The sequence below is a fragment of the Zootoca vivipara genome, chromosome 14 (assembly GCF_965207765.1).
Source record: "Zootoca vivipara chromosome 14, rZooViv2.hap1.1, whole genome shotgun sequence".
Classification (NCBI taxonomy): Eukaryota; Metazoa; Chordata; class Lepidosauria; order Squamata; family Lacertidae; genus Zootoca; species Zootoca vivipara.
In genome coordinates, this window is record NC_142597.1 from 13,007,429 (window position 1) to 13,027,247 (window position 19,819).

At 49.3% G+C, this 19,819-nt stretch overlaps 1 protein-coding gene across 8 annotated transcripts in view; it reads right to left on the reverse strand.

Moving 5' to 3' along the window:
* ROBO3 (roundabout guidance receptor 3) overlaps positions 1 to 17,041 on the reverse strand; it is a 311,710-nt gene extending 294,669 nt beyond the window's left edge. For all 8 annotated transcript variants that reach the window (XM_088657615.1, XM_088657614.1, XM_088657613.1 and 5 more), the window contains exon 1: positions 16,734 to 17,041. In XM_088657615.1, the coding sequence (XP_088513741.1) occupies positions 16,734 to 16,905 (172 nt within the window). In that variant the 5' untranslated portion in view covers positions 16,906 to 17,041. The remainder of the gene's footprint in view (positions 1 to 16,733) is intronic.
* Positions 17,042 to 19,819: the final 2,778 nt, after the last annotated feature.

A 19,819-nucleotide genomic window follows, 5' to 3' on the forward strand; every position in this document is an offset into this window, starting at 1 on the left:
ACTACTGTTCTGAGGATTCTTGGGGGGGGGAGGGTCAGGTGCATTAAATGTAGGGAGTGTATGGAGCCTGGGAGCCAGGTAGAGGGAGACAAAATTATGGGGCACAGCATAAAGCACTCAGGTCCCCCCACAACTCTGGATTCTACATCACATAGTTCACTAAATCTTTCAAGGTGGCCTTGTGCTGGTCTTAGTGTGGGAATGTTGCAGAAAGGTAGGAGAGGATATATTGATTAAATATTATCTCTCCTCACTCACGCTTGTAAGTAGCAGAGCACATTCCCTTGCACATTGCTGGAGGCTAGTTGATGGATTCGTGAGTATCATTTGAGTTAAGCAATCCAGTCTGGCTTGTCCAGTCTGGATTGTTCCTGGGAAATTTCCCCTTATGTTTCCCTCTCAAAATAATAATACAGTGGAACCTCAGTTTATGAACACCTCGGTTTACGAATTTTCAGTTTATGAATGCCACGGACCCATCTGGAACGGATTAATTCACTTTCCATTACTTTCAATGGGAAAGTTCGCTTCAGTTTATGAACAATTCAGTTTATGAACAGACTTCCGGAACCAATTGTGTTCATAAACCGAGGTACCACTGTACAAATCTTCATTAAAAGTTTACTTACATTCAGTTCACAGTAGTTTTCTGAAGGCAGGCTTTAGCTTATAGTTGCAGCTACATTTATAGAAATACACAGATCAGTGAAGACTTCTGGTTCACCACAGCCATCGTAAAAAGCGCGGGATAGCCGCTCGGGGAATCCCAAGCTTAGCGGGGCATCTGGAGGTCGCGCGAAGGCTCCTCGGACCTCCTAAACCTCAGAGGGGGTTACCCTGAGGGTTGTGGCACCCAGCGGTGCCCAGCGTGCTCTCCTGCTCTTTGGGTTTTTTCCCATAAAGCCAAGGACGGGATCGAGCTGCAGGCACGAAGGGGAGAAGACCACTAGCCCTGTTAAGCGCAGTCTCTGGCTTCTGATAAAAGTGGTGAGCTTCCAAAATTAAGGAATTCGGACGAAAAAAGGATTTATTTAAAAGATTGGAGCTGAGAACGAACGAATTTGGTAAGCTGAGGGGCGAAAAGAGGGAGTCCGTCCCGGCAGCGGGGAGAAAAATGGCGCAGGAATGAAATCGGAGGAGAAGAGCAGCAGAAAGTGAATGTACCTGAGTGAGTTACGCTATAAAGCCCTGTGTTACTTCGTAACAAGGCAATTTCTTGTGGGGAAATAGAGGTTGACTGAGATTCTTAAAGGATACTCTGGGAAGGGTGACCCTAGCAGCTAGACTGGGGAACTTTAAAACGTCTGAAACTCCAGCCCTGAGAGGTGAAATCTGCCGACAACGCAGTGAAAATAATTCTGTGGGGAGGAGGGAAGAACGGCAATAACTGCAACAATTAAGCAGGGGGCTGAAGGAAAGAAGTTGGACTATACTTTAGTACTTCAAGCTCCACTCTTTTTTCTGAAAGCAGGCTTCAGCTTATAGTTGCAGTTACATTTATAGAAATACAAAGTGTGGCTTCATCCTGTGTAGGGATGAGCCATGTGCTTGGCTGAGAGCCAGCAGAGAGCAAAAGAGCATAAGTAGCCAAAAGGAGAAAAAGAGACAAGAGGAAGATGGCTGCGTGGCTGGCCCTTGTCACACACGGGGAGGATGCTCCAGACCAGGTCTGACAGGAAGTTGTGACGATCCTCCCTCCTCTATTACTAACAGTGTGCTGAAGGAATTCAGTTATTGTTCAAACAACCCACTATTCCTTCTTTCTCCCAAATAAACTCCCTGTTTTTATATGGGTTTGCTAGTACATAGAGTACAGTTCCAGCTTTCTAAATAACGTGGCTCTGTGTCCTTAAAAACTCCAGGCAAATATTACAGGAACAATCTTGTGCCCTCAGTAAGGTTTCCCTCTCAACTCAGGTTCACCTCAGCAGCTGTTTGCCTCAGCACTTTAGCCACTGCAAGGCCCTCTTTTCCCTCCACTTGCCTCCTCTGTGCGTGACTTTGAAATGCAAACTATCCACCTGCTCCTCAGGCTCAGTTTTATCTCCCCTCTTCAGTCACCACCCTTTTGAGTTTAGATACGTGGCTGGAATAAGGAGGAACATCCAATTTGACACAACATAGATGAAAGCTTTATTTAACTGGAGAACATGTATACTTCTTTATGGTTTGATTTGTTTAAACTCTTAGTTCGTCATCTTCTTTTCATATAACACAGACTTCTTAATACAGCTCCTGCATCCCTCTCTAACACTCTACTCCCCACTGCCGACTCCCAACTGCCAACCCCCAACTGCCAACTGCCATTTAGAATCCCCTCAAGCTCCGCCTCCCAAGGAACACCTGCCTATACTGGGAGTGATAGATTAACCCACGATGAACTGTAATCATCATCAGGCACTATTCCGCCACAGAAGTCCTCCTGGCTGGAGCACTATCCCCATGTGTCCACTCTGGGAAAACAGGGAATGTTGTATTTGACTGCTTCAGTGATGTTACATCCCACAGAAACCCATTTTAGTTTAGCATCACCAAGTGGAGAATTCAAATTAAAGCCGAGAATTGGAAGGGGGTACCTGGAAGCTAATCTGCTTCAGGCTGCGGCAAGGTTGCCTTGACCTCTGGGCCACGTTGCAGAAGAATGAGCTGGGCTTGAGGCACAGCTGAAAATTTCTTGCAAGGCACCCTAGGCAGTGAGGCAGAAGCCAGCCAGCCATGGGCGTCCGATTGAGTCAAACAGCTGTCTCTTCCGTCTGCCAGCGGTCTGGACCAACAGGCTCCCCCACACACATAATGTTTAAGGGGGGGGGAGAGAGATCTGCCAGAAGCCAGGGCCCAGGAGCTGTTTTATGGGGAGTGGCTATCCTCTTAAAGGCTATCGACTCACTCCGGTCCCTGCTGCCGCCTCGCAGTGGGGACTTGCCTCCTGCCAGCCCCGACTCGGCTCCACTTGGCCTGCAGGAGACAAAGCAGCTAATTAATAACAGTCTTCTCTGCAAGCTCAGCATGGGGAAGCACGTGGGGAGCGAGGCTTCTGGGAGGGTTGCGCAAAGAACCCTCCTCTGGCAGGGGACATGCCCACAGCTGCCTGGCTGCTGTTCCATCAGCCGCCCACCCCCGACCTCCTCTTCTTAGCTTTTGCTGGAAGCCAGGAATTCACTTAAGCGGCCTAAGCAGGGCTGCAGCCTTCATGTCCTTTACGGAACGGAGGGACCCCATCTGGTCTCTGCATTGATTTGCATCAAATAAGGATCACGCTAATGACAGAGCCACCCCTTTGCGTCCATAACGAGGATGCAAAGTCCTCAGCTGACAACGGCCTGATGTCTTAACCTCTGTTCCCCTCTCTGTTCTGCGGACGTTGCCTTACGCCAGCTCAGGTTCTTTGTCCACCTAGGCCTGGTAGAACCTGCTCTGACTGGCAGCAGCTCCCCAAGGTCCCCATTGAAATGGGGGCCTCTATGTGTGTGCAGAGCAGCTGCTCTACCAAGAACGAAACGGCTGCTTGTGCATCCCAGGAGAGGTCGTGCATCCACAAAAAAAGACAACAAAAGAGGACACATATCTGAGCAATTTATCTCGGCTGATTTGTACATACTGTAATTTAAATAGGAATACAGTACATCTCACCACAGTGGGGGGCAAGTCTGGGACCAGAAGACCTGTGTGCCTCTTCAATATGCTGCCCCAGGGCCCACTGTGGATAACTACGGGGAAAATAAATAGCCCTCTTTTTCAGCAGCAGCATCAAGAAGGAAGAGGAGGACGACAGTTGTAGGACTCTAGGATTTGGGATAGGGACCTTGGCAGGCACCTGACTATGTTCTTCTATACCAATAAGTATCCCAAGTTTTCTCATGTCATTTGTATATCACAAAAATAGCATAATAAATGTGGAAAAACATCTACAACATATGGTTCATTATTAGCGGTCAATGTGTAAGTTCTTGGTTCATGAGTTGGTTTAAACAATTGGGAAGAAAAGAGGAGGAAAGAGGGGGAGGGGAAATGGTAAGTGTTTATGCTTCTCTACTTCTGTTTAGTGTATGTGTGGGGTTTCGTGTCAGCTTTACCTGTTTGGGTTCTCTTACTATTCGCTTGTTGTATTTCCTTGGTGGTGAGAGAGGTTGGGGGTGGCTTAGGGGGTGGTTGGTTGACTTTGGTTGGCTGTAGTGAGACTTATTTTTGTGTGTGATCCGTACGCTGTCGGCGGATTCTTGTCGTTGTCTTGTTGGGCTGTGTATGTGATGAAGGGGAACCATACTAGGGTGAAGGCATCGTCTTCTGTTTGTCCCCGTGTCAGTTTCAGTTTTTTGGTTAGTTTTTGGCACTTGGCCATGTTGACCCCCAGTGCCCACCCTGAACACAACAATGCCCTAAAATCAGAGGTGCCTAAAAGTTCCCCCAAATCCACTGGCCACCTTTTTTTACAGTTGCACAGGAGATGGGCTGTGTGGCTCAGCAGAAGAGCACATCCTTTGCATGCGAAAGGTTCCAGGTCCAATCCCCAGAATCTCCAGTTAAGGCTGGTGAGAAGACCCACAGAGAGTCCCTCCCAGTCACTGTAGACCAGGGATGTTAACCCTTAGGCCTGGAGCCTTAATGCATCTCTCCAGCTGGCCCTTGTGATCTTACCCTGGCCATATCCCTCGTCAGCTTTGCTTTGTGGCCGAGTTTTGTCTCTGCAAAGCCTCAGAGTTAGCCATTATCTCTTGACAGGTGATGTCCTAATCTCATGGAGGCCCCACCTCAGTGGGATCCTTATGGATCAGCTGATTCCCGCTGGCAGCACTCCAGCGAGAGGGGGCCTGTTTCTAAGGCAATGACAAAACAGCCCTCTCCAGGCGGCCAGGGGAGGATGCTGTCACTCACAGGCTGCCCAGCTAATAGCTGTCAATCACGAACAAGCCTTTCCTTTTAAAAGCCACCGCCAATTATGCAACCTTCCCAGTTCCACCTTGGCATCTCCAGCTGTGTCAACGCATCAGAAGTAGAAATATGGCTTTTTAAAACCATATGCAAAAGTCTTTTAATGTCCCTGCTGCCTGGGGGGGGTGCCTATACCCTAACCTGCACCCCAAAGGAGGACATCAAGCACCCCTCACAAATACATAGGCAGTAAACCAGATGTTGGGAACTTCTCTCCCCTCCTCCCAATGTTGCTGAACAACAACTCCCATCAGCCCCAGCAAGCACAGCCAATGGTCAAGGGCGATGGGAGTTGTCATCCAGCAACATCTGGGGGAACAAAGGCTGCCCACGCCTGCAGTAAACCAACATCTGCAAGAGCTCAGTAAAGCAACTGCTGCTGCAAAGGGGGTGAAGCACATCAGAGTACATCCCCACCTGGAATTCTCCAGATGTGTTGGACTACAACTCCCATCAGCCATTCCACCCAGCATGACCAGTGGTCACGGTGATGGGAATTGTAGTTCAAAACATCTGGAGGCCAACCTTTTGGGGAAGGCTAAGTTAGAGCAATGGGTTCACAAACAGGGCTGTGCGCTTGGGTTTGGAGATGTTAGTGCCTGATAAAGCATCTCCATAGCTGCCAAGTTTTCCCTTTTCTCGCGAGGAAACCTATTCAGCATAAGGGAATTTCCCTTAAAAAAAGGGAGAACTTGGCAGCTATGAACATCTCTGGTTTGGGGGTAGGGAGGTGTTGGTCAGGTAGCAATCTAATTTGCACAGCCATTAAAGATGAAACCATTTCTTTTGCGGTTTTGGAAGCGTTTTTGTTTATTTGATAGAATTGTAGAGAGTCATAGTCCAACCTCCTGCAATGCAGGCTGAAAAAGAGTGGCTTGCCTAAGGCCTTCTCATGACCTTGTGGCAGAGGCAGGATTCGAACCTCATCTGTAGCTCACTGTCTTAGGTTGTGTGCACACCATCTCCTGCCCCCTCCAAGAATCCTGGGAACTGCAGATTGTTACAGGGTGTTGGGAATTGTAGCACAGTGAGGGGTATTGTCCCCTTACAGCCTTAGCCACTATGCTAGAAACACCAGCTCTCAACACAGCTTCTCCAGAAACCATAGCTGTGTATATGTAGCTCAGCTGGTAGAGCATGAGGCTCTCAATCTCAGGGTTATGAGTTCAAGCCTCATGTTGGGCAAAAGATTCCTACATTACAGGGGGTTGGACTAGATGACCCTCATGGTCCCTTCCAACCCTATGACTCTATGGCCTATTCTATGAGTATACAGTCATACCTTGGTAGACAAACGCCTTGGCACTCGTACATTTTGGCTCACGAATGCTGCAAACCCGGAAGTGAGCGTTCCGGTTTGCGAACATTCTTTAGAACCCGAACGTGCGACGCGGCTTCCGCAGCTTCTGATTGGCTGCAGGAGCTTCCTGCAGCCAATCAGCTGTGCCTTGGTCTCCGAACGTTTTGGAAGTCGAACAGACTTCCGGAACGGATTCCCTTTGACTTCCGAGACACCACTGTATATGGACATTTGTCTATTGTGCCACTCCATCAAAGCAAAGTTTCACTCCGGAGCAGGGGTGCCAACTTGAATAAAATATTTGGGGGGAGGGGTGCAGGTAAGCCCCACCCCACATAACTGATCACATGACATGGCACACTGACGCACAATTTGAATGGTAATGCCCATCAACTTTGTGGGGCCCAGCCCCCTCAAATATTTTATTGGGGGGGCCCAAGGGACCTCGACCCCCTAGGAGTTGGCTCCTAGGCTCTAGAACAGGCACCCCCAAACTGTGGCCCTCCAGATGTTTTGGCCTACAACTCCCATGATCCATAGCTAACAGGACCAGTGGTCAGGGAAGATGGGAATTGTAGTCCAAAACATCTGGAGGGTTGAAGTTTGGGGATGCCTGCTCTAGAAGACCTGGAACCAAACTTGTTGTGGGTGGAAGCGGGGGCTCAAGCGCATTCGCCACCCCATCCCACACAGAGCCTTAGTGCCCTCCCTTCTTCCTCCCCTAAAGACAGCCGTTTCCCCGCACAGCTCCTGCTTCTCCTGATTGCCAAATCACCCTGATAAATAGCTTATGCTAATGGGGTGGATTCAGAGCAGAGGGAAAGTGCCAGCGCTCATAAAGCCGCCTCATCTCCCTGTGCAGTGCAGCAGGCCTGCTGCTTATGCAACACACGCTTCATGCATAAAGATTTCCCACCCCTTTGGAGCCTGTTCTGATGCTCCACGCTAAGCATAGAGGCAGCTCATTAGGAGGCAGCAGGGTCTGGCTGGAAGCCTCCCTGCCTCTCGCTGTTTCGAACGCACCTTTTATTTACTGGCGCAGTCCATCTGCTTTCGGTTGTGGGTGTGAGCGAGAGAAAGGGTAGGGGATCTGATGGACTATTAAAGTGGTATTAAGTCACAAATTAGGCTTGCAGCTCAGGGCAGAGCATCAGCTTCACATGCCATAAGGTAAAGGTAAAGGACCCCTGACAGTTAAGTCCAGTCGCAAACGACTCTGGGATTGCGGCGCTCATCTTGCTTTACTGGCCAAGGGAGCCGACGTTTGTCCGCAGACAGTTTTTCCAGGTCATGTGGCCAGCATGACTAAGCCGCTTCTGGCGAAACCAGAGCAGTGCACGGAAACACCGTTTACCTTCCTGTCGGAGCGGTACCTATTTATCTACTTGCACTTTGACATGCTTTCGAACTGCTAGGTGGGCAGGAACTGGGACCGAGCAACGGAAGCTCACCCTGTCACGGGGATTCGAACCGCCAACCTTCCGATCGGCAAGCCGACGAGGCTCAGTGGTTTAGACCACAGCGCCACCTGCATCCCATTCACATGCCATACCCTCCAACTTTTCTCCAATGAAAATAGGGAGCATCCCATTCCATAATGATAATTTTATTCTTTATACCCCACACATCTTTTGCGGTTGCCCCAGCACTCTGGGCAGCTTCTGACATACTGTACTGACCCAAATATAAAACACACCTGCAAATAAGCCATACCTTTAAAATTGAAGGCTTTTTTGTGGGTGCAAACCGCCTCCAAGCATGAGCGCCCTAGGCGAGGGCCAGCCAGTGCCAGGGCTCGGTTCCAAGCATGCTATGCACCCACCTCCCGGCACTACCACCTCCCCAAGCCGGCGCCGGCCAGCCATACCTGCCAAGTTCCTTCTTGAAAAATAAGGGACCAGACTGGAAGTAGCAGACCGGAAGTAGCGCTGCCGCCATTTTGGAACTGGGCGGAGCCTGCTCAGAAGTGACTTTTGATGCTGCTTTGCCCAGTTCCAAAATGGCCACCGCACCAGAAGTCGCGCTGCAGCCATTTTGGAACTGGGCAAAGCAGCATCAAAAGTCGCTTCTGAGCATGCTCCGCCCAGTTCCAAAATGGCCGCCACGCCAGAATAAACCGGGGGAAAACAAAAAAAAATCAGTTTTTTCGACTGGGGACAGCTAGAAAAACGGGGGTTTCCCGGGGAATACGAGAGACTTGGCAGCTATGCGGCCACCCTCGTCCCCATTCAGGGCGGTAGTGTCAGGAGGCAGGTGTGCGGCGCTCAGTTCCAAATATAAGCCACACTTTAACTTTTCACAGCTGGAATTTTGGGGGGGGGGAACTGTGGCTTACATCCAGGCCAATACGGTATATAAAAACATGATAAAACATTAAACATTTTTTTTTAAAAAAAACTTCCCTATACAGGATTGCCTTCAGACAGCTCGGGGGTTAGGTAACTCCACACCCTCCATCATTTCTGCCATGAAAATAGGGACATCCTAAGGAAAAGCAGGACATTCCGGGATCAAATCTGAAACCAGGATGGCTTCTCTAAATTAGGGACATCCCTGGAACATAGGGACACTTGGAGGGTCTGGCATGCTCAAGTTCCCAGGTTCAATCTCCTTGTAGGGCTGCGAAAGACCCCTGAACTTCTGGAGAGCTGCCAACAGTAGGTGTAGACCAGGGACCCCAAACTAAGGCTCGGGGGCCGGATGTGGCCCAATCGCCTTCTCAGTCTGGCCCGCGGACGGTCCGGGAATCAGCATGCTTTTACATGAATAGAATGTGTCCTTTTATTTAAAATGCATCTCTGGGTTATTTGTGGGGCATAGGAATTCCCCCCCCCAAAAAAAATATAGTCCTGTAGCCTTATTTGCTAATAAGGGTCCTTAAGTTGCACCCAGGCAGGGACAGAGACAGTCAATAATGACTCTGAGGGTTGAATCCAGAGAAAGAATTTAATTCTTAAATTTAAGAGACTCTTGGTGATCAGCTTCACGACAAGAGTAAAGAAACACAAATTTGCAAAGATTCTTACACACTTCTTGGGCTCCTTCCCCCTCCTCTGTAAATGTGTGCACGCAAGAGGGTCACAGGTTACAAGTACATATAAGGAAGATCCGTATCCTGTCCTTCTCATAAGCACAAGGGGGGTCACAAGTACATATAAGGAAGATCCATATCCTGTCCTTCTCATAAACACAAGGGGGTCACAAGTACATATAAGGAAGATCCGTATCCTGTCCTTCTCATAAACACATGCTGACTCATGCTACCCCGGTAGCATCCTCAAGCAGCCTTGAGTGGGGGCTTGAGTTCCTGACTATCTTGCCTGTTCTGTGCATCAGACTGGTAGCGTCAGACAAGGTCAGTCATCCGGCCTTGATAGCTAGCAGGGCATTCTGTCTTGCTGTCGAATGTTTTCATTACACTTTGGCCCACTTTGGTACAGAGACGCAGAGGCACTGAAAAGCATTTTAAGGAAAGAGGCATCCCAGGAATATGGGGGCTAAGCCATACAATCAGAATTATACAATGCAAACTATATGATCAGATTTAGCTCAATAGCACAATTGGCAGATCTCTCCCTTCAGTCCGGCCCCCCACAAGGTCTGAGGGACAGTGGACCGGCCCCCTGCTGAAAAAGTTTGCTGACCCCTGGTGTAGACAGTAGGGAGCCAGACCACCAACCATTTAAAGCAGCATCTTTGACTCCTATGTCAAGGCAGACACTGGAGTCCAGGGCCTTATTCTGCAGAACAAGCAGGTGGGTCCACAAATGCAAAAGGGGATGGGCCTGCTATGTTTTGATGCAGCAAACATCACCATATAAAAGACCATAGAGCCCAGGCTTAAGGTCAGCCCAGACAGGCTATTTACAGAACATTCATCCTGCACAATGCTTGGTGGCAGCAATTAAATTTCCTCTTGAGGCAAGGGCCACTACATTAGCAAGTAGGATCCAGTACTTACATGATTTCTTCAGCAGGTAGGAATCAGTATTTAATTATTTGTTTGTTGCATTTGTATACAGCTGGGTTCCCTGGAGCGTTGCAAGCCATTGAAATGCAATCAAAAAATTAGACACTCAAACCAATTAGAAATAAAGCAAGACCGGGGGGGGGGGGAATACACAGCAGCTAAAGCTAACTGAGAAGCAGCCAGGGGAATAAAATAGTGCAAGAATCTAAAGAGACTTAGTAGATGTACCTATTATAATGAAAAGGCCAGGGAGAGCTGTACCTGGCACTTGAAGATGATAGTGTGGAGCTCTCCGGGGAGGGCATTCTATCAGGTCAACTGGTGTCAGGATGGAATGCTAGACTGTAAATCTCAGAAGATGAATCTTGCACAGAGGCATCATTCAGGAAAGGTGATTGTTCTTATCAGGCCAGCTTTGAATGCTGAGAGAGAATGAAAGTATTTGAACATAGGGCAGCTAAATAGTTCTGCTAGCCCAAGGCCTTTTGGCCATGCAAAAGAACTTCACCTCCCCTCTCCCCATGCCATGTGCCTTCTGTGTCCCCCCTAAATCTGTTGTGGGGAGAACGGGGTGGGGGAGCTCCCTTTCACAAGTGGATATCCTTGCATTAGGTCTATTTGGTTGGATGCCACCCATTAACTATATTCTTCCCCCTGTTTACCCTCTCCTCCCATTTCATGTTGCTTTCCATTTTAAATTTCAGATTGCAGGTGCCTTGAGGCAGAGACCCATCTTCTTCGAACGCCATGGGGTAGGATAGTCATTGGCAATTGCATGGTACAGCCACAGGAGGGAGACAGTGACTCATCTGGCCAATGCTGTCACTTAAAGGGAGCTTATGGGACGAATGGGGCATTTTTAACAAGAAATGAGGTATATATTACATTTGATTGCATTCTTATGTACTTGCTGCTTGTGTGCATGGCAGTTCCTGCCAGTCAAGGAAGCAGGGAAGCTGCAAACAAAAGCACCAAGTACAAAGAAACAAAAACCACTATGGAAAGATTTGCACAGAGTTCAAGCCGTCTAGTTTACAGAGATGCAGCTTGATGTTCACGGGCATAAATATACTGGCTAATAAAGCCTCATGAATCTGACAGTGTAAGAAACTAATAAGGCCCAAATGGATGCCAATTAAAGTTGGTTAATTGAAAGTTCAAGACAAGGCACATTTCAAGCTGAAATAGCCACTGACACAGAGTGCCCAGGGGTGGTAAAAGTAAGTTCTCCATCACTTGCACTTTGAGGATAAAGAACGGACAGCCATCTATAAAGACATGAGGCTTTATCCAAATACAATTTAATGAGGTTGATTTACATACTGGGAGGGGGAAGGAATCCATTCAACTGGGCTGAAACACACTGCATTGTCCCAGCGGTCCCTTCTGACTTAAAGATTTGTGATTCTGTGCACTTGCCCTCATTTGCATTAATAACAATACTAATTAATAATGCTAATGAAAAGTGCCTCCTGTTTATGACAGGGAGCCCGAAGGAGGCCAGGGTGAGGTCTCTACTGCACAGCAACAGAGAGCAAGAGCTCAGCCTTCAGCCTCATTTACATTTAAAAAGGGACGACTCCGGGAGTGACTGATTCAGTCGGCACAGACTCTCCTCTATTATTTATTTAGCTATTCTTTTACCAATGACCCTATAATTTCAAGTTTCTCATTTCTTGCCTCATCACATAGATGCACTGTAGCAGAAGGCCCACAGGACTTTGACAAGTCAGTTTCAGGGCAAACAGGTTGCCCGACTGAAACGGTGCCCACCTTCAGGTGATGCTTGCCTGTAAGATCTGTGGGAGCAGGTAGAAATTCTACAGATGAAGGTGCCTTTCCTGCTGCTGCCACCAAAAAGCATATACAGTGATGGAAATGCTACACCTGTTGAATGGTTGCCTGCCACTTATTATGCACTCCTTGGCCACAGCTTTCAGAGCAGCTTACAAAGGCCGGCACAGAAAATAAGTATCAACATTTACCAATAAAACAGATTACAAGGGAGTAGGCTAAAAACATCAGCGTGGCATTAGCTCTGTACATTCAAACAGCTAAAACAGAGTATTTTTTTTTAAAAAAATGAATCTATTTGAAAGCCAGTTTGCTGGGGTGGTGGAGGCACTGAACATAGAATCGTAGAGTTGGAAGGGACCAGGAGGGTCATCTAGTGCAACCCCCTGCAATACAGGAATATTTTGCCCAACTTGGGGCTTGAACCCACAACCCCACGATTAAGAGTGTCATGCTCTACCGACTGAGCTATCCTGCGAACAGTGAGGGATGAAGCACAAGCCATCATTCAACCAGCCCCTCCCTCCCCTTCTTTCCTTCCATCACCTAGTTTTCATATCTTATTGCAGGGGTGGGGAAACTCAGCCCCAAGGGAGAAATGCAGCCCTCCATTCCACTCTTCTTGGTGTTTGGGACTCTCCCCTAGGCCACGCCACCTCTCCCCAGGTCACACCCCTCACCGTATCTGCTTCACACCTTCCTTGGATGTTTTTGCCTGGCTAGAAGGGGTCCTTCAACTCTGAGAATTCCTCTAGCTTGCCTGGATGGAGGACAGAGGGGGTATCTGAGTGTGTGCAGAAGCCAGCCTACTGCAAAAAGGTGATATTTATGTATGTTGCTCCACCTATGTTTGCTTCTGGCTCCACCCACCGCTGACATGTGGCCCCTGGAAGCTTTCCCAGAAGAAAATGTGGCCCTCAAACTGAAAAATGTTCCCCACCCCATTCTATTGCAATTGCACCTGCAACTCTTAAGTGAATGTAACTGAAGCATGCACACATTTCCCCCCCCCCACCTTCATTTCTGCTCCCTTCCCCTGTTTCCCCCTTGTCAAATTTTATGCATAGATGATGCTCTATAGGTGGTGGTCATAATATTAATACATAAGACCTTCTGCTACGTTCACATTCAGAATTTTAAAAACAAATTGTGCATTCTTTGTGTCATGTTACTTAATAACTCTGCCCGTGGCAGGACAAACATCAACATTTGTAAGCTGCCTTTGAATCTCACCTGGCATTTCCCTTCCGTATCTGGGATGGGGGCGATTTGCAGAGCTTTACAGAAGACGTTCCTCGTCCAACTACATGATGTGCCTACACACGGCATGACACAAGATTTGGCACCAAACACAGGTTTTTAAATCTTGGGAATATTTGCTTTCATTCCGGTTTTTGAAACAAAAGAAACAATATCCCTAACCTACAAGATTCTCAAGACTGGTTTGAAAATAGTTTGGCAATGCATAATGACATTTTAGAAGCAATGGGAAGGTTGTCCAGTGGCCTTCTCCTTCCCCATCACAGGTGTGAACTAGCATGTCAGGTAGGGCTTAGCCTTCTCCCTGACATGCTCAGTTTCTTTGTTCGGGTGGGGAACCAATTCCCACCCCCTCCCGGTGTGTAAGCCCAGACCCAACTTCACCCCTTCAAACAGTTGTGTGAATCTGGCAGCTACTGGTCAATGATGCCAGGCCACATTCCTACAGGCGGCAAACTTGAGATTTGGAACGGTGCTTCTAACAAATACCCCAACAGGAAGGAAACTGCAGAATATGACAGCTCACTAATTAACTGAATGCATGGACTTTGCTCAATTAACCAAGATGGAAAAAGCATAGACATGTTCAAGTGCTTAATTCCTAGAAAGCATAGAGTGTTTAGATACTGGCTTCTGCAGACCACTTACCTGGACACTGAGGATGCCTGTTGCCATAGAAATAAGGACCCCTGCTTTGTCTGCAAGAATAATTGATCATATGCATTCGGTTCATGAAATCATCTGTATTGCATAGATAAAAGACTAATCATTTGAATGGGCCAGGAGCCATCTATTCACAAATCCTTCTTTTGGTTTGGCAAATAAAAAATAAAATAAAATAAAATAACACACACAATCCCATCACATCTCAGTATGGCATGAACATGTTTTGCATTTTCTCTAAGACTAGGAAGGTATTTCCCTTTCCCCTTCCTTTAAAGCAACGATTAGGGAGTCTGTGGCCCTCCAGATATTGTTGGACTAAAACTCTCACCATCCCTGACCACTGACCGGGGTCAGCAGTTAGTACGGACCAGGAATTCAATATTATATGGAGGGGCAAAGTCTCCCCCTCTCTGCTTTAAAGTTGCCACTCTGAGGCATCACATAAGCAAACGTGCAAACCTTTGAGCCACACGCCTCTTTCTTATTCGGGTAGCTTGAGTCAAGAGCTTGTCTATTATCAGCAAATAGGCACAAGTTTGAGAAAAGTTTTCCTGGACTGGTGTAATTGCTTGGGCTTACCTACACAGTCATTCCTGAATTTCCTGAATATCAGTACAGCAAGTCTTTAGGGAAAAGGGCAAGCAGTGCTGTGCATGGTGTTTACCAACCTTTTCCAAGAGAGGGCGCTGGTTGGCCAATTTACAGTTCATATCAGCTGCATGCAGGAAACAGCCGCTTAAATAAAACACGCCGAGAGTGACAGCGGGGAGCGCTGCCCGTATCGACATCCTCTAACCCGAAGACGATGCGGCAGCTTATCAGGACACTCCGCATCTTAATAACTAGTCATCATTGCACAGGCATCAGCAGTACCTTTATTCCAGGTCTGGCAACTGCATTCGTGGAACGGGCGCATCTTACGCCACTTAGGGGCTCGCCTATCTGGAAGTGAGTGGTGCAGCAGGGAGATGCTTTCTGCAGCAGCGCATGGCCACTTAGTGCAAACACGTGCGCTATTCCGACAGGCTCGCCTGGGGGACTCGCCCCGATTGACTGCAGCTGGTTACTGACCGGACACCCGGTGGCAAACCCGGGTTTGACTCCGTGTAAAGTGTGTAGTGGCTCTAAAACTCCAGTGTGGGGAAGCTCAAGAAAGCATGCACGCCGGCCAAATGCACACCTGGGGAGTGCATGTGCACAAAATCCTGGGACGCGCGCGCGTGTACACACGCGCACACCTATGCACGCAGCCTAGATGAAATTAGAATAGGAACACGCTGAAGATTTCCAGTGACACGCTGGAATCACGTAGAAAAGAAATCCCGGAGCTCAAGTTGACCGAAAGACTCTGCCCCCCTGATCTCGGTCAAGCGTGAAGGGCAGGTTGCAACAAGATGAAAGGATTGCCCTTTGCACGTGCTCAGAAGCACTTTCGTTTTCATCTCAGGTATTTCAAAACTGACCTCCGGCATCAGACCTCGGTTGGGAAGCTTGGGATTTGCAACCCGGCAGGAAGTGTCTTATTCCCATGTGAACATGTATAGAGTTGCAGCCCTAACTGAAAGTTCTAATTCTTATTGCACTTAGGTGGGGTTTCTTCTGAGTGAAGGCGCACAGGAACTGGGTTTCACTAGGGAATAGATCCCTGCTGCAGTCGCATCCTATGCATGCTGACTCGGAAGTAAGTTCTACTGAGTTCAATGGGACTTCTTCCCTTGTGCGCGCATAAGATGCTCAGTATGCAAGTGAATACGAGATCCGTGGGACTTCTTAAGTAAGCGTGCAGAGGACCCCCACCCCACCTCCTTCAAATTCATCCTGCCACTAAAGGCACGTCAGGAGGGCTATGCACAATAAGGAAGGTCCGGTGCATAGCTGCCAAGTTATCCCTTTTTCACAGGGATTTTCCCTTATGCTGAATAGGCTTCCTCGCGAGAAAAGCGAAAACTTGGCAGCTATGGTCCGGTGGCGCGGGGGGCACACAAGAGTCCCAGGCAGGAAACCAGCAAATCCCACATGCGCTTCTGCCCCAGTAGATGCTCGCAAGGTCCGTCTGAACCTGGAAAACGCTCCCATTCGCCAGAAACATGTCTGGGAGATGGGTGCGTCTCGTCGACGCGAGTTTTGGGGCAGAGCCAGACGGGCGAACTCAAGATTCCTACCGTAGGATGGGACACCGCGCGCCACAGACCCACTGTCCTCTGACGCCCCCGAGACGCAAGCATGTCTGAACGGGCAGCTACGCGCTAGGATCGCCCCGAGTTTCTGCATGGACACACTCGTTGGGATCTGGGCTCCCTTCTCCCGCTTTCTAACAGGTCTCAGACAAGGAACATCCTCTCCACACACCCCGGCCCTCAATAATCCTTGCCCCGCCAGAACTGGGAACGCCCCCCCCCAGCCCCCGTCCTGCCCAGATGCTACAAAGCCCATCCCTGGTTCATTCACATCACAAGCCCCTGCTGCGCGAACAGAACCGGATGGGACTTTCTCCCAGGTCGGTGCGTATAGTAGAATCGTTGCCCGAACCTGAACCCGCTCCCCACGCCGCAAAACCAGCCGCGAGAAAAGAAGCGTGCCCGTGAGCATGCACAGAGTGCAATCACAACCGACGTTCACACGTTCATTTGGGCTAAGGGGCGATAAGAGCTTCACTTGGGTGGGGAAGGGAAAGCAAAGCCCCGGGTCTTAATCCCTCTCCCACCTGCGCCCTCCTCCCTCCCCATATCCCATGTTGGCTTCCCTCCCGCATCCCAGGGGTGGGGGAAGAAACAGCTTTCGGGCGGTCCCCTCCCAGTCCCCTCCGCCCCTCACCGTTGAGGCTGGTCAGGTTGCCCAGGTCGAGGAGGCTGGGGCTGAGCGCGGCCAGAGCCGAGGAGTTGAGGCCAAGGAGCAGCTCGGACGAGTTGGCTAGGGCGTCGCCGGCCGCCAGCGAGTCGGCGAAGAGGTTCATCTGCAGCAGCGTCTTGAGCAGGTAGCGCAGCATCCTGGCCGCCGCCGCTCCAGCGCTCCGCCGCGTGTGCTGGCATCCGAGCGCGCAAGCATCCAGAGCCTCGCCGCTGCTGCCTCTGCGGCGCCGCCGCTGCTGCTCTGCCACGCCGCTCGCTCTGGTCCCCCTCCTTCTCCTCCTCCTGCCTGCCTTGCCGAGGCTGGGCCGGGCTGGCCGCTCCCCCGGGGGCCGGGTAGGCGGAAAGCAGGTGCCGCCACCAATAAATGTTTAATTATTGGATTAATAACACTCCCTGGAGACGCAGCGCGTTGCCTCCCTCCTCCTTCCCTCGGCCGGGAAGAAGGGAGAGGAGGTGGAAAGAGAGAGGAGAGGAGCCTTGCCAAGGGGCAGAGGAGAGCGCGGTGCAGTGGTTAGAGGGCTGGGGGTTCAAGTCCCCACACGGCCACGAAGCTCCCTAGGTGACCTTGGCCCAGTCCCTGTTTCTCAGCCGGACCCACCTTGCAGGGTTGTCGTGCGGAGGAAACGGGGAAGGGTAGAAATCGAATGATAAATCAATATGTGGCTGCAGCTGGCCGCTGGACAAAGGAATCCGGCCAAGTTTGGGGTGCTGCCTCCCCTTCTGGCTGCACTGCTACTCTCTCACCCGCATACACTTTCCTCGACAATGCAGAAGTCAAAGAGAAGGGGGGCTTTGAGTGTGGGGGTGGGAAGGGGAAGTAGGTTCTCCCTAAATCAAGTAAAGAAATAAAAATACTTAACTGACCAATTGTGTTGCAGGTGACTCAGTTCTGCCCCCCACATAAAGCCTGACCCCCTAAAATAAATCCTGCCTATGCCCATATGCCTGCCACCACCCGGATCACACTGGGATCTGGGACCATTCTGACTTGGGGGGGGGGCGGATAGTTGCTGATGTGGAAGGTGAAAGGAAAGAGACAGTGATAGAGCACGTGCTCTGTAATGCAAGAACTTCCCAGGTTCAATTCCTGGCTTCTCCAGTTTTAGCAGGACCCGGGAGCAGGTGATGGGAACTCCTCTGCCAGCAAACCTAGTGCCATCTCAGTGTAGGCAATAGCAGCCAGATAGTCTGACCTAGCAGAAAAGGCATCTTCCTACATTCCTAAACTTTCCATCATTCCAAAGTCAGAGCATTAGACCTTCTGGCTCAGTACAGTCCACACTCACTACCCAGAGCTCTCTGGGATTCCAGGCAGGGGACATTGTGGATGCTGTGGCTAGAGACCTGGGAAACTAGGGTTCAAATCCCCACTTGGCTACATGAAACTCCCTGGGTGACCTTGGGCCATTCACTGCCTTTCAGACTAACCTACCTCACAGGGTAGGTTAAATGAGGAGGGGGAGAGCCCTGTACCCCACCTTGAGCTTCTTGGAGAAAAAGGTGGAATATATATGCAATAAAAATAATACGGAAGTTAATTCCCAGCTCTTGCAGGAGGTTGAGCCATGCAAGGCAGAAGCTCTGCTACTAAGCTACCATCTCCCCAAAGCTTCCAGGGGAGGTTGCTTCCAAGTGACAGTGCTGCTCTTAAGCTCAGCAGCCTTGAACCAAGTAATCTGTTTTGGGAAGGTGTCCCTGGGCCTGAAACACGCTTATTCCAAACCTGAAAGCCTCATATTTCAATCCCAGGTGCCTATGCATTCCTCAGAGGCTGCTCATAGAAATGTTGAGATTGCAGGCCTTTCTCCAGCCAGCCATGTGCATCACTTGGCGGCTGTGTGTGCAAGAGTCAGCGTTTTGAGTGACACTCCATCGTAAATGTCACTTCTGCTGTGTTTGCCTGCATTGCTGTGAATGGCAGCGAGCCTGCAAAGGCTCTGCCCAGCCATGGGGAAAAGAGCCAGCAGAATGCAGCAGGAGTTTTCAATCAGCAGCTATACAGCAGTTAATAATTGTTATTCATTGTTTAATGACATGGGCACACAGGAATGTAGGAAGCTGCTGTATGCTGAATCCATCTGTTCCACCTAGGGCAGTGCTGCCTGCACCAACTGGCAGCAACTCTCTGCGGTTCCAGGTAGGGGTCTCTCCCATTCCTACTGGGAGATGCCACTGGGAATTGAACCTTGGGACCTTATGAATGCAAAATGGGTGCTCTGCCACTGAGCTACGATGACCCTTGCCATTGTATACATGGCAATAAGTATACAAGTAAGTATACAAATAAGTAGCACAAGCAAAAAGACAGACCCTTCCTCTGAGGTGTATAATAATCTACATTTAGATTGGAGAGGGGGGAGGGGAGAGAAAGACAACAGGGAAAATGGAGAGCAAGGCAATGGCAGAAGAGGTGAATGCAAGCATCCAACACTAGAAGCAGGCTCTGAACATGAGTTTGGAGGGTGGAAGAAAGGAAAGGCAGATAAGTGTTGTAGGAGGTTTATGTAAACAGACTAAGAGCCAGTGGTGCCCAGGGGCCCACTCAACAGAATAAACAGGAGGGACCCCAAAGGCAGCAGGAAGTAAAGAAATACAAGTTTCCAACTCCAATGTGCTTGTGTATCAGTCCAGAATCTACAATTGGCACACTGCACCATTGCTGTAAGCACTAAGGAAATGACACTCTGTATGTGTGCAGAGGTACTCCTTCCTGTACCCTTGCATCTCCAGGTAGGGCTGAAATCATGGAGAGTTGCTGCCATTCACCATACACTAAGCTGTATGGACTGTTGATTGGACCTATGTGTCAGTTTGCATTTCTTGGTACAGAAAGTACTGATCTGATGTGTAGCGATCTTTCCTGTTCTACTTAATTCAAGAGGGTTCTGGAAGCTTATCTATGTGAAAGAAACAAGCGGAAGGTTCATGATGTTTGAGTTATACCTTCAGAGAAGCAGAGCACAGCTGGCTTAAATAGGTTCTCCTATCTGTTATCTTTCAGTCAGGACTATAAAAGTAGGGGCAGAAGGAGCCTGGGTTTCACTTTCTCTT